At 33.4% G+C, this 15098-nt stretch overlaps 1 protein-coding gene across 2 annotated transcripts in view; it reads left to right on the top strand.

Moving 5' to 3' along the window:
- LOC143242553 (zwei Ig domain protein zig-2-like) overlaps positions 1-7183 on the top strand; it is a 28287-nt gene extending 21104 nt beyond the window's left edge. For both annotated transcript variants that reach the window (XM_076485970.1, XM_076485969.1), the window contains exons 6-8: positions 688-845; positions 4733-4855; positions 6780-7183. In XM_076485970.1, coding sequence (XP_076342085.1) covers positions 688-845; positions 4733-4855; positions 6780-6785 — 287 coding nt within the window. In that variant the 3' untranslated portion in view covers positions 6786-7183. The remainder of the gene's footprint in view (positions 1-687; positions 846-4732; positions 4856-6779) is intronic.
- Positions 7184-15098: the final 7915 nt, after the last annotated feature.

The raw sequence follows: 15098 nt of genomic DNA, 5'->3' as shown, positions 1-15098 counted from the left end.
GTTGTCTGTACTTCCAGTTCCATAAACTATTGTAAACAGTGTGGTTGTCTGTACTTCCAGTTCCATAAACTGTTGTAAACAGTGTGGTTGTCTGTATTTCCAGTTCCATAAACTGTTGTAAACAGTGTGGTTGTCTGTATTTCCAGTTCCATAAACTGTTGTAAACAGTGTGGTTGTCTGTACTTCCAGTTCCATAAACTGTTGTAAACAATGTGGTTGTCTGTACTTCCAGTTCCATAAACTGTTGTAAACAGTGTGGTCGTCTGTACTTCCAGTTCCATAAACTTTTGTAAACAGTGTGGTCGTATGTATTTCCAGTTCCATAAACTGTTGTAAACAGTGTGGTTGTCTGTACTTCCAGTTCCATAAACTGTTATAAACAGTGTGGTCGTCTGTATTTCCAGTTCCATAAACTTTTGTAAACAGTGTGGTCGTCTGTATTTCCAGTTCCATAAACTGTTGTAAACAGTGTGGTTGTCTGTACTTCCAGTTCCATAAACTATTATAAACAGTGTAATAATCTTACACGTTTTCTTATCTGTCTGTTGTGTATTATCTATAATATTAATTTGTATCCATCTGTGCTGATTCTTTAAGTAAACACTCATAACCAACGCAGAAGACAATTTAACTTTTGAGTCTAATAATCACAAAGATAGCTGGTTTAAACCTTTGCTGTTATATCAGGCTTACCAGCAAGAATTTACATGTGGACACGCTTTCGTTTCGAACAACAAGGAAGTGACGTTCAGTTGTTCTGTCGCAGTTCCGGTCTACCGAAACCGGAAGTGATATGGTCACGTGGTGATGACAACAGACCACTTGAAGACGACAAGAAATACATGGTAAGTGTTCGTGATTTTAAATAAAGTAATGGTAAGGTTGGTTTTGTTTATCGGCGGTTAACGTCTAAGCTACACAATGGGCTATCTGTGCTCAGTCCACCTCGGGTACTGAAACCCAACATTTAGCATTAAATCGTTTTTGAGACGTTTCAGTGGTGTAGGTGAGAAAACGAAAAAATACCTTTGTAGTTTAGTTTATTTTTGCCTATTAGCATGGACTACTACCTTTCATTTCTTGTACAAAGATAATGAATACCAAACTATTTGTCACAGTTCGAATACTGGTGAAGCATGACCAGGTGGTTAGAGGGCACTTGACTAGAAATCTATATGCAAAAACGGCTCGTTTGGGTTGAGAAAATATTTTACATAGAAGAGCGAACAACGTTTCGACCTTCTTCGGTCATCGTCAGGTTCACAAAGAAAGAGGAAACTGACCGGAAGCTGACCACATGTTTGAAAGGGTTGTGTAACTGTGTGTCGAAATGTAGAGGGCGGTATTAGATGTTTGAATATATAATTTTATTTATTTTATTATATTAATATAGGTATAAAGGCGTTCCTTTATATTGGTTTATTTTGGGTTCAAGTTGTTGTATAAGTAAGGCTTCTTTAATTTTGCGTTTGTTTATGTTTGTTTGTTTATTTAGTATTTGAGTGTTTTCTATGATTATGTTGTGTTTATTTGACTTGCAGTGTTCGAAAACGTGTGAAGGTGACTTTATGTTCTTTGAATCTGGTTTCCATTTTCTACTTGTTTCTCCAATATAGCAGTCGTGGCAGTTATCACATTGTATTTTATAAATAATGTTGGTGTGGTGTTTGTCAGTGTAGTTTTTACATAGTATAGACCTCAGTTTTGTGCCGGGTTTTTGAATAAATTTGGTATTAACTGGAATGTCATATTTTGTTACTAATTTTTGCCAAATGTTGGTTATTTGTTTGCTGATATCAGGAATATATGGTATACAGCAGTATATGGTTTCGTGATTTTTTGATTCGTGAGATATATTTACTTTTGTTGGTTGATTTTGCTTTCTGTGTAGATGTGTGCTAATAATGTTTTCTACGGTTTGTGGAGGAAACTTATTGATGTTGATGAAGTATTGTTTTATTTTGTCTAATTCATCGTTAATTTTATCTGGTGAGCATAGTTTTATGGCTGTGTTTATTTGGTTTGTTTCATGTGCTGAGTCCCAAGGAATGTATAGTCCAGTATGGGTGATTTTTCGGTGGATTTCTGTTTTGAATTGTGTGTCAGTTCTTGTAATTTTGAGGTTAAGAAATGATATTTGATTGCTTTCTTCCTGTTCACATGTGAAGTTAATGTTGGGATGTATAGAGTTAATGTGATTGAAAAAATTAAGTATGTGTTCTGTAGATTTGAATCCCGCAACCGTGTCATCTACATATTGTACCAGTATAGTGGTGGATGTAATGCTGTGTTAATTGCTTGTGTTTCAACTTGTGTCATAAAAATATTGGCTAGGACTGGTGATACTGGGTTGCCCATGCTTAGGCCATTTGTTTGTATATAGTTTTGGTTGTTGAATATGAAGTTTGTCTTTATCGTGGTGAATTCTATGAGGGTTGCTAACTGGTTACTGGGAAACACAAGCAATTAACACAGCATTACATCCACCACTATACTGGTACAGATATGTAGATGACACGGTTGCGGGATTCAAATCTACAGAACACATACTTAATTTTTTCAATCACATTAACTCTATACATCCCAACATTAACTTCACATGTGAACAGGAAGAAAGCAATCAAATATCATTTCTTAACCTCAAAATTACAAGAACTGACACACAATTCAAAACAGAAATCCACCGAAAAATCACTCATACTGGACTATACATTCCTTGGGACTCAGCACATGAAACAAAACAAAAACTCAACATACTAAGAAACCAAATAAACACAGCCATAAAACTATGCTCACCAGATAAAATTAACGATGAATTAGACAAAATAAAACAATACTTCATCAACATCAATAAATTTTCTCCACAAACCGTAGAAAACATTATACGCACACACCTAGACAGAAAGCAAAATCAACCAACTAAAGTAAATATATCTCACGAATCAAAAAATCACGAAACCATATACTGTTGTATACCATATATTCCTGATATCAGCAAACAAATAACCAACATTTGGCAAAAATTAGTAACAAAATATGACATTCCAGTTAATACCAAATTTATTCAAAAACCAGGCACAAAACTGAGGTCTATACTATGTAAAAACTACACTGACAAACACCACACCAACATTATTTATAAAATACAATGTGATAACTGCCACGACTTCTATATTGAGAAACAAGTAGAAAATGGAAACCAGATTCAAAGAACATAAAAGTCACCTTCACACGTTTTCGAACACTGCAAGTCAAATAAACACAACATAACCATAGAAAACACTCAAATACTAAATAAACAAACAAACATAAACAAACGCAAAATTAAAGAAGCCTTACTTATACAACAACTTAAACCCAAAATAAACCAATATAAAGGAACGCCTTTATACCTATATTAATATAATAAAATAAATAAAATTATAGATTCAAACATCTAATACCGCCCTCTACATTTCGACACACAGTTACACAACCCCTTTCAAACATGTGGTCAGCTTCCGGTCAGTTACCTCTTTCTTTGTGAACCTGACGATGACCGAAGAAGGTCGAAACGTTGTTCGCTCTTCTATGTAAAATATTTTCTCAACCCAAACGAGCCGTTTTTGCATATAAATTTCTCAACAAGTGGGTTTCTCGACATCACTGATGACTAGAAATCTGATTATTGCGGGTTTGAATCCACGCCCCACCAAACATGCCCACCATTCAGTCGCGGTGGCGTTATAAGAGGACTGTTTATCCCAATAACAGTTGGTGAAAGAGTAGCTCAAGAGTTTGCAGTTGGTGGTGATGATTAGGTGCCTTCCATCTAGTCTTTCACTGTTAATTTAGGGACGGCTAGCGCAAACAGCCCTCATGTAGCTTTGCGAGAAATTAAAAAAAAAAAAACATAGAATACCATGTTATTTTTATTAGCTTTGGATGAATGTATTTATTTTTATTTTATTATTAAAATGTTAGTAATAAATTGATCCCCCCTGTACGTTGGAAAGTGTTAAACTGAGGGGTTCTGTTCCTCTCAGTGGACACAGTATATAGCCCGATGTGGTTTGCTTTAAGAAAATGCTTACAGTAATGAATTACATTAATTATAAGTTTAATGCTAACATCTCATTATGTACAGGACTACGGTGGTTCAGGGGTAAGTGTGAAAACTTATAACACAAAAAATTGGGTTTCGATACTCGCTGTGGGCAGAACCTATTGTGTAGCTTATGTTTAACAACAAAAATTTCTTGCAAATGATGCAGTGCCATCTATTATTCATTTCGAAAATAAAATTGTAGGTAAACTTGGGCTTTCAATATTTTTTGTGGTGTGCCTGAGATGTCGAACTCAGGCGATTCTAATCTTCTGAAAGCCTGTATGTTTTCATCAAGTTTATCCTCCAGAAAACTTCTATTTTACTTGTAGTAATTCTGATTCAATTTAAAGTTTATACATTTCTAACGAGTAGATATGTTTTAACGTTAGATTGTTTTTAATTAAAATCATAGAGTTTTGTATCTCAGTAATTCACGACTTTGTTTTTTATTTAATTTTTAAATGATTTTTTTTTGTCTGCGAAGTGTCACAAAACAGAACAATACATGTATGGGTATAACAAAAGCAGTGCCGATTCGAAGTTATTCACAAATAAAATATTGCTTGTTTGAGAAATACCCGGTCAACCATGCTTCTTCATGATTTTCAGGTTAAAATATTGATGTATGTATTTTTGACATTACAGGTGCTGGATAATGGAGATTTACTGATACGAAACATCAGATGGGAAGACGTTGGTATTTACACCTGTACAGCTCAGAATGATCTTGGGTCAGATATGACCTTGACATTTCTCTACCCAGTGAAGGTAAGGTTATGGATAATCAGAAACAATCACCAAACTTACCTACACATTTTCTGCCTGATAAAATAGCACGTGCTCTTGTCTATCCTAGAGTTATATTTATGATCGATTTTAATGAAGAAATAAAAATAAATCACTCCAAGATTCACTCCAAAGAGAAATACTTTGAAACTGTTTCTATTTACATCGTTGCTAACAGAAGACTTTAAAATATAGATAAACATGTTTTGTTTTTACATTTTACACATGAAATGTGTCGTCTACTGTTTAACATCAGAAGGTTTGTTTGTTTTGAATTTCGTGCAAAGTTTGTTTGCTTGTTTTGGAATTTCGCACAAAGCTACTCGAGGGCTATCTGTGCAAGACGTCCCTAATTTAGCAGTGTAAGACTAGAGGGAAGGCAGCTAGTCATCACCACCCACCGCCAACTCTTGGGCTACTCTTTTACCAACGAATAGTGGCATTGACCGTCACCTTTTAATGCCCCGACGGCTGAGAAAGCGAGCATGTTTGGTGCAACGGGATTCGAACCCGCGGCCCTCGGATTACGAGTCGAACGCTTTAACACGCTTGGCCATGTCGGGCCAACATCAGAAGGCTTACACCAGTTTGTCTCGCTGCGTCATACATAAGAAGGTATCTACGCATTTACGTTGTTACAACATCAGTTAATTGTGAGAAAATACAGTCCACTAATAACCTTAAGGGTTCTTTTTTCTGGAAAAGAGTGGATTTGATGCAGAAAAATTTCATCAGATAATAAAATAATCTACCATTTATTTATTTTACTGTCTTCAACAGGATGTCTGTTGATAGTAGAGAATTACTTCCAATTAAACAATTAATGTGGTCTCTGAATCGACCTGTAAGGATACATATCCTATGTGTGATTAGCAATTTTGTCAGTTATTAATAACTAAATAATGGGTGTGGTCCCTAAGTCAGGTTGTAGGGGTACATAACTCGTGTGTGGTTAGCAGTTTCTTCAGTTATTACTGACTAAATAATAGGTGTGGTCCCTGAATCATGTTGTCGGGGTACATAACTCGTGTGTGGTTAGCATTTTTTTTCAATTATTACTAACTGAATAATAGGTGGGGTCTCTGAGTCAGGTTGTAGGGGTACATAACTCGTGTGGTTAGCAGTTTTTTCGGTTATTACTGACTAAATAATAAGTGTGGTCCCTGAGTCAGGTTGTAGGGGTACATAACTCATGTGTGGTTGACAGTTTTTTCAGTTATTACTGACTGAATAATAGGTGTGGTTCCTGAGTCAGGTTGTAGTGGTACATAACTCATGTGTGGTTGACAGTTTTTTCGGTTACTACTGATTAAATAGTGAGATTGATATCTGATTTTTTGAGTATGGTAGTAAACGTCTTCACAAGTTTAGTAACATTAGTTTTGGTTGTTGTTGTTTTGAATTAAGCACAAAGCTACACAGTGGGCTATGTGTGCTCTTCCCACCATAGGTATCGAAACTCGATTTTTAGCGTTGTAAGTCCGCATACATACCGCTGAGCCACTGGGGGGCAGTAGTTTTGGTACGTAGATAAATATTTGTAAATACATAAACGGTCAAGGATTTCGTGGGATTATAGGTTGTTTTAAAACAATGACCATCACTGAGAATGCACGTGTTTGCAGAGCTATTCATGTATTTTCTTAGTGGTTAATTACTTACGTTATTCATCTGGATTTTTGATATTACATATGAGTAGATGCTCACTTTAACACAATGAATTTTTTACAACATACTTTTTTGTCTTCGAGACTTCTCCTGAAAAACATAATACCTAAAACATCTAATTATAATTGTTTCTTTTTACTAGTTTTATCTCAACTTAACCCAAAACGGGAAGGGTAAAAGAGTAATTCGTATGTTTTAATTTTTTCACAGAATATTTTTCTTTTATTTCTCCATCTAGCCCTAGAACCAGAAAGTCTATACCATGTTTTCAGAAGTCTCAAAGCACGTGATCTTTGTGACCCGAAGTATTCTTTATTAAACCAGATATCGGACATTTAAAAGTCAGTGTAACCATTATCAAACACTCTATTTTGTATATATTTGTTAACACATTTTTTCTGAGTTACACGTTAAAATAATCGTGCCATCCTCAATGTGGTTCCACATTATTACATTTTCGTCCTCAGTGTTTTCTTTTGTGCTGTTTCTTTCTGGTGTAGATACATTTTCTTTAAATTAAAAACTTCTGTCTAGATTGCTTTTATAAACCTTATATTTATTGTAAATATTGGAAAAACCATTCTGTATTCCTCTGTAAGTCCACCTTAGAAACGACATTAAAATTTGTACAAAGTCGTCTGATATGATGTTGTATTTCCTTTCTTGAAGGGAGCATTGTTATTGAAACCATTTCACAATTTTACAGTAAAACATCTTTTGACGAAGAAAGGAAACTAGATACCAATTTCACATGTAAAACTTAAATTATATTACTAACAATACTCGCTACGTTCAACATGAGTAAAACATGAATATGAAGTAAAACTAAAACGATATTACTAACAATACTAGCCACGTCCAACATGAGTAAAAATTGAATATGAAGTAAAACTAAAACGATATTACTAACAATACTAGATACGTCCAACATGAGTAAAAATTAAACCCATATTACTAACAATACTATTTACGTCTGACATGAGTAAAACTTGAAAGATATTATTAACAATACTAGCTACGTCCAACATGAATAAAAATTAAACCCATATTACTAACAATACTATTTACGTCTGACATGAGTAAAACTTGAACGATATTACTAACAATACTAGCTACGTCCAACATGAGAAACACTTGAACGATATTACTAACAATACTAGCCACGTCCAGCATGAGAAACACTTGAATGATATTACTAGCAATACTAGGTACGTCCAAAATAAGAAACACTTGAACGATATTACTAACAATACTAGCTACGTCAACATGAGAAACACTTGAACGATATTACTAACAATACTAGCTACGTCTAACATGAGAAACACTTGAACGATATTACTAACAATACAAGCTACGTCCAAGATGAGTAAAACTTGAATATGAAGTAAAATTAAAGCTATATTACTGACAATACCAGCTACGCCCAACATGAGAAAAATTTAAATATTAAGGAAAACTAAAACGATATTACTAACAATACTAGATACGTCTGACATGAGTAGAACTGGAACGATATAACTAACAATACCAGCTACGTCCAACATGGGTAAAACTTGAACGATATTACTAACAATACGAGCTACGTCCAACATGAGTAAAACTTGAATATGAAGTAAAACTAAAGCTATATTACTGACAATACCAGCTACGCCCAACATGAGAAAAATTTGAATATTAAGGAAAACTAAAACGATATTACTAACAATACTAGATACGTCTAATATGAGTGGAACTGGAACGATATAACTAACAATACCAGCTACGTCCAACATGAGAAACACTTGAACGATATTACTAACAATACGAGCTACGTCCAACATGAGTAAAACTTGAATATGAAGTAAACCTAAAGCTATATTACTGACAATACCAGCTACGCCCAACATGAGAAAAATTTGAATATTAAGGAAAACTAAAACGATATTACTAACAATACTAGATACGTCTAATATGAGTAGAACTGGAACGATATTACTAACAATACTAGCCACGTCCAACATGAGAAACACTTGAACAATATTACTAACAATACTAGCTACGTCCAACATGAGAAGCACTTGATCAATATTACTAACAATACTAGCTACGTCCAACATGAGTAAAAGTTGAATATGAAGTAAAACTAAAACGATATTATTAACTATATTAGCTACGTCCAGCGTGAGTAAAACTGGAATATGAAGTAAAGCTAAAACATTTTTACTATAAATACTAGCTACGCTTAACATGAATTAAAACTGAATATGAAGTAAAACTTAAGTTATATAACTAACAATACTAGCTACGTCCAAAATGAGTAAAAATTGAATATGAAGTAAAATTTAAATTTTGTTACTAAAAATACTAGCTATGTCCAACACGAGTAAAACTTAAATAGGAAGTAAAACTAAGACGATGTTACTAACAATAGTAGTTACGCCGAATCTAATGGAAATTCGAATATAAAATAAAACTGTAACGATGTTTCTAACAATACTAGCTTCTTTCCTTGTGCTTTTTACTCATGTATCTTAAAGGAAATCGTCAGTAGCTTTCATTGTATTTTGTTTATGTACATATAGTTATAAATTACCGGTAATCACGAACTAATTCTTAATGGTGCTTACTGGCCACCGTTTACGTTCTTGTAATAACTAATTTTATGGTAAAATTGGTCGTATATCAATCGTGGGTTGTCTCGCCGGAGGTTTTGTGTACTAGTACTTGTATATTTTGGTAACTGAAAAATGATAAACTAATAACATAAAACGTTCAAATGGAATTAGAAAGGAAGTGGTCCACAGCTACAAGGAAAACTGAATTTATAAGTAACGGTAAAAGTAACATATCTTAACTGAGCCATTATAATGATGTTAGAGCCAGATCAAGTAGAAAGCGACCACAAGAAAACGTTGAAGAAGGCGATAAAGAATAGAGAAAAAATTAGTAAGTAATAGATGGAAAATATATGTTGAAATAGAACACGAGGAAAATGATGAAAATGGAAGAAGGAGGTCAGCAAATAATTGGAAGATGGCTATGAAATCCAAGACAAACGACGTAAACAAAGTATGTTAATAGATAACATAGAGTAGGTTATCCAACTATAGAACTGGAAAAGCCTATCCAAATAAAAAACTGATCCTGATGAAAAAATGACCGAGATGGAAAACTGATTCATATTGAAAGAGTATCAATTACGAATTGGATGAAGAACATGTTAGATAAATATTATGTGGATAGCAACAGAATAACTAGAAATTACTTAAATAAATTGAAAGCGCAACCTACAAAATTATAGAACATATTTAATTAATTTGGTTTTATTTAAGACAAATCTTTAGTTACAGCATAGCGTCTCGTTGAATGGATCTGACTTATTTTTGTTTAAGTACAAACATTTGGCTCAAAACTCCGTTCTATTACCGATTTAAAATCTCATTACTGCCGCAGCTATAGAAGATTCTCGATTTTTCTTTCACGGATCATGTCAGAGAGTGAATCGTTTGTTTAATTACTAAGTAATATTATTTCCTTGAAACGTAAAAAAAATAACTGAGTATACCAGGAGATAAAACTGAAAACTTCGATCTTCCCCCTCAGTGGCATGTCTGACGGCTTATAATGCTAAAAAATAGGTATCCATACTTGTGATTTGTAACTTTGAGCTTAAATATAGCAGCATAATAGTCTTATTTCCTGTTTTGTGCTTTTATCTAGTGCTCGTTTCTGAAACGAAAACAGAAGCCAAGAGTAAATAAACTACAACTAAATGAACTACAACCCTACAGGAAATAGATAAAAGACGATCCAGAAATAAAGGTTAATCAAACATAACTGAAGATAAACAAATAAACATTTCCTATTCTAAAAAAAAAATTTTTTTGGAGATAACGTAAAGACAAACTGTTGTTAATTTAAGAAGTAGAGGAAAAGTGAGAAAAACAGGGTATTTGTTGCTATTCATATTATAAACAAATGACTTTCAAAATAAGACACTTGCTAAGGTAAAAATATAAACAAAGACTTATATACAACATGGAAAACTTTACGGATAATTTAGTAGACAACGTAAGTGAATATATTTACTGTGCATGTTCAGGTAATTTGTGTGCATGTTTTAAACGCAAAGGTACACAATAAGCTTTCTGTGTTCTGTTCACCGCACGTATTAAAACCAGGTTTATTGAGTCATAAAATCCTTAAGGTTGACCTGTTGCTAAGTAAAAGGAAAGCAAAATTCTAAGAGAATCAAATATTGGTAGTTTCTCATCTATTAACTTCATATTCGAAAAATGCACTTAACCGTGAATAAAATGAAAAATATTTTTAACATAAACATCAAGATATTTTGCAATTGGTTTAATAATGTTTTTTCCGGTTTAATGAAATAATTGGCTTTCCTGGTTTCTTGAAATAATTGTCTTTCCGGTTTCATGAGGTAATTGTATTTTCTGGTTTCATGAGATAATTGTATTTTCCAGTTTCATGATATAGTTGTTTATTTTTGGTTTTATAAGATAATTGTCTAAGATGATTGCCCCTCTGGTTTCGTGAGATAATTATCTTCTCCGGTTTCATGAAATAACAGTCCTATCTGGTTTCAATGGTGAAACCGGTTATCTTATTTTTGTTGTTTTTATGGGCAGTACGTAGCTCCCACCTCTACGACAGTTTCAATGGGTTACTTCGAAGGTGCATTGTTTATTATATTTTAATAAAGAAATTCCTAACTATTAAACTGTGAGTCTGAATCAGTTTTGTGTAATTTGTGGTTGTTTACAAAACCTTGCCGATTATTCTGTTGGCCAACATTAATATTTACCTTGTGGGAAACGAATTATCAACAGCTTCTATTTCTAGATGATCCAAAAGAACCTATTTATATACGGGGCTCTAATACAAACCAATAAATACTTACAAATGTTTTTTTGCTCTCCTAAACATACCAAACTTATTCTTAGTAATCAAAATATCTACGTTTTCGTATCTAACTTTGTGCTGACTTAAAAAAAAAAGGTTAAGATATTATTTGATAAAACTTTTATTCATAAAATTTAATAATTAGGTATTTCATTAGAGTTGAGGGATTCTTTGTTTACTTAATTTTGTTCAAAGATACTCGACAGCTGCCTGCGTAAGCTGTCCCTAATTTTGAAGCGATAACCAAGAGGGTACTATTTACGAATAAAGAATACAACAGACAGTTACGTCTAACGTTCCTTCAACGAAAAGGGCGTATACGTTCAAAGGCAGAATTCGAAACCGTGACTGCTAGATAGCCATTCGAAAGTTCTAAGTACCAGGACATTAGGGAAGCAAAGGTTTAATCGTTCTGAAAGGCCTTGCAGTAACATATAGCACAGAAGTAGTAGTAATAAATGTAGAGTGAGTAATCCGTCCTCGTTTGTATCTAGTAGTAGATGGTGTTTTGGTTGAACTTCTTCACTCATATAATACTTACCTTTGATAATTCAGTTACCAAATGTCCCTTTATACTTCCCTGAGGTCCTTTTGTATTTCTTCATTCCTCGTCTGCACTCAGTTCCTCAGTACGTAACAGTGGAGCTAGTTCTTCTGTGTTTATATAAACAGATATTTGTTCTTGCTTGTAACAGTAGAGATAGTTCTTCTGCGTTTAAATGAACAGATATTTGTTCTTGCTTGTAACAGTGGAGCTAGTTCTTCTGTGTTTATATGAACAGATATTTGTTCTTGCTTGTAACAGTAGAGATAGTTCTTCTGTGTTTAAATGAACAGATATATGTTTTTGTTTGTAACAGTGGAGATAGTTCTTCTGTGTTTATATGAAAAGACATTTGTTTTTGCTTGTAACATTGGAGGTAGTACTTCTGTGTTTATATGAACAGATACTTGTTCTTGCTTGTAACAGTGGAGGTAGTACTTCTGTGTTTATATGAACAGATACTTGTTCTTGCTTGTAACAGTGGAGATAGTTCTTTTGTGTTTATATGAACAGATATTTGTTCTTGCTTGTAACAGTGGAGCTAGTTCTTCTGTGTTTATATGAACAGATATTTGTTCTTGCTTGTAACAGTAGAGATAGTTCTTCTGTGTTTATATGAACAGATATTTGTTTTTGCTAGTAACAGTACAGGTAGTTTTTCTGTGTTTATATGAACAGATATTTGTTCTTGCTTGTAACAGTAGAGATAGTTCTTCTGTGTTTATATGAACAGATATTTGTTGTTGCTTGTAACAGTGGAGCTAGTTCTTCTGTGTTTATATGAACAGATATTTGTTCTTGCTTGTAACAGTGGAGCTAGTTCTTCTGTGTTTATATGAACACATATTTCTTTTTGCTTGTAACAGTAGAGATAGTTCTTCTGTGTTTATAGGAATAGATATTTGTTCTTGCTTGTAACAGTAGAGATAGTTCTTCTGTGTTTATATGAACAGATATTTGTTCTTTCTTGTAACAGTGGAGCTAGTTCTTCTGTGTTTATTTGAACAGTTATTTGTTCTTGCTTGTAACAGCGGAGCTAGTTCTTCTGTGTTTATATGAACAGATTTTTCTTCTTGCTTGTAACAGTAGAGATAGTTCTTCTGTGTTTATATGAACACATATTTCTTTTTGCTTGTAACAGTAGAGATAGTTCTTCTGTGTTTATAGGAATAGATATTTGTTCTTGCTTGTAACAGTAGAAATAGTTCTTCTGTGTTTATATGAACAGATATTTGTTCTTGCTTGTAACAGTAGAGATAGTTCTTCTGTATTTATATGAACAGATATTTGTTCTTACTTGTAACAGTAGAGATAGTTCTTCTGTGTTTATGTGAACAGATATTTGTTGTTGCTTGTAACAGTGGAGGTAGTTCTTCTGTGTTTATAGGAACAGATATTTGTTGTTGCTTGTAACAGTGGAGGTAGTACTTCTATGTTTATGTGAACAGATATTTGTTGTTGCTTGTAACAGTGGAGGTAGTTCTGTATTTATATGAACAGATATTTGTTCTTACTTGTAACAGTAGAGATAGTTCTTCTGTGTTTATGTGAACAGATATTTGTTGTTGCTTGTAACAGTGGAGGTAGTTCTTCTGTGTTTATAGGAACAGATATTTGTTGTTGCTAGTAACAGTGAAGGTAGTACTTCTATGTTTATGTGAACAGATATTTGTTGTTGCTTGTAACAGTGGAGGTAGTTCTTCTGTGTTTATAGGAACAGATATTTGTTCTTGCGTGTAACAGTAGAAATAGTTCTTCTGTGTTTATATGAACATATATTTGTTCTTCCTTGTAACAGTGGAGCTAGTTCTTGTGTTTATGTGAACAGATATTTGTTGTTGCTTGTAACAGTGGAGCTAGTTCTTCTGTGTTTATAGGAACAGATATTTGTTCTTGCGTGTAACAGTAGAGAGAGTTCTTCTGTGTTTATATGAACAGATATTTGTTCTTGCTTGTAACAGTAGAGATAGTTCTTCTGTGTTTATATGAACAGAGATTTATTCTTCCTTGTAACAGTAGAGATAGTTCTTCTGTGTTTATATGAACAGATATTTGTTCTTGCTTATAACAGTGAAGCTAGTTCTTCTGTGTTTATAAGAACAGATATTTGTTCTTGCTTGTAACAGTGGAGCCAGTTCTTCTGTGTTTATATGAACAGATATTTGTTCTTGCTTGTAACAGTCGAGCTAGTTCTTCTGTGTTTATATTAACAGATATTGTTCTTGCTTGTAACAGTGGAGCTAGTTCTTCTGTGTTTATATGAACAGATATTTGTTCTTTCTTGTAACAGTGGAGCTAGTTCTTCTGTGTTTATTTGAACAGTTATTTGTTCTTGCTTGTAACAGCGGAGTTAGTTCTTCTGTGTTTATATGAACAGATTTTTCTTCTTGCTTGTAACAGTAGAGATAGTTCTTAGGTGTTTATATGAACAGATATTTGTTCTTGCTTGTAACAGTAGAAATAGTTCTTCTGTGTTTATATGAACAGATATTTGTTCTTGCTTGTAACAGTAGAGATAGTTCTTCTGTGTTTATATGAACAGATATTTGTTGTTGATTGTAACAGTGGAGGTAGTTCTTCTGTGTTTATAGGAACAGATATTTGTTGTGGCTTGTAACAGTGGAGGTAGTTCTTCTTTGTTTATGTGAAAAGATATTTGTTGTTGCTTGTAACAGTGGAGGTAGTTCTTCTGTGTTTATAGGAACAGATATTTGTTCTTACTTGTAACAGTGGAGTTCGTTCTTCTGTGTTTATATGAAAAGATATTTGTTTATGCTTGTAACGAAGACAGTACTTTTTCTGTATTTTGCGCAGAAATCAAAATAAATTTCACTATTGTTTTCTTTGACGTATCTATCATATTTTCTTACTTTTGATTTACAATAGGCATCTAATATACATTATAATAAATCCAGTTCCATAAACTGTTGTAAACAGTGTGGTTGTCTGTACTTCCAGTTCCATAAACTGTTGTAAACAGTGTGGTTGTCTGTACTTCCAGTTCCATAAACTGTTGTAAACAGTGTGGTTGTCTGTACTTCCAGTTCCATAAACTGTTGTAAACAGTGTGGTCCTCTGTATTTCCAGTTCCATAAACTGTTGTAAACAGAG

The sequence above is a fragment of the Tachypleus tridentatus genome, unplaced genomic scaffold (genome assembly GCF_004210375.1).
Source record: "Tachypleus tridentatus isolate NWPU-2018 unplaced genomic scaffold, ASM421037v1 Hic_cluster_2, whole genome shotgun sequence".
NCBI lineage: Eukaryota > Metazoa > Arthropoda > Merostomata > Xiphosura > Limulidae > Tachypleus > Tachypleus tridentatus.
The sequence above is the reverse complement of the archived record's forward strand: the minus strand, read 5'-3'. Positions and strand labels throughout refer to the sequence as shown.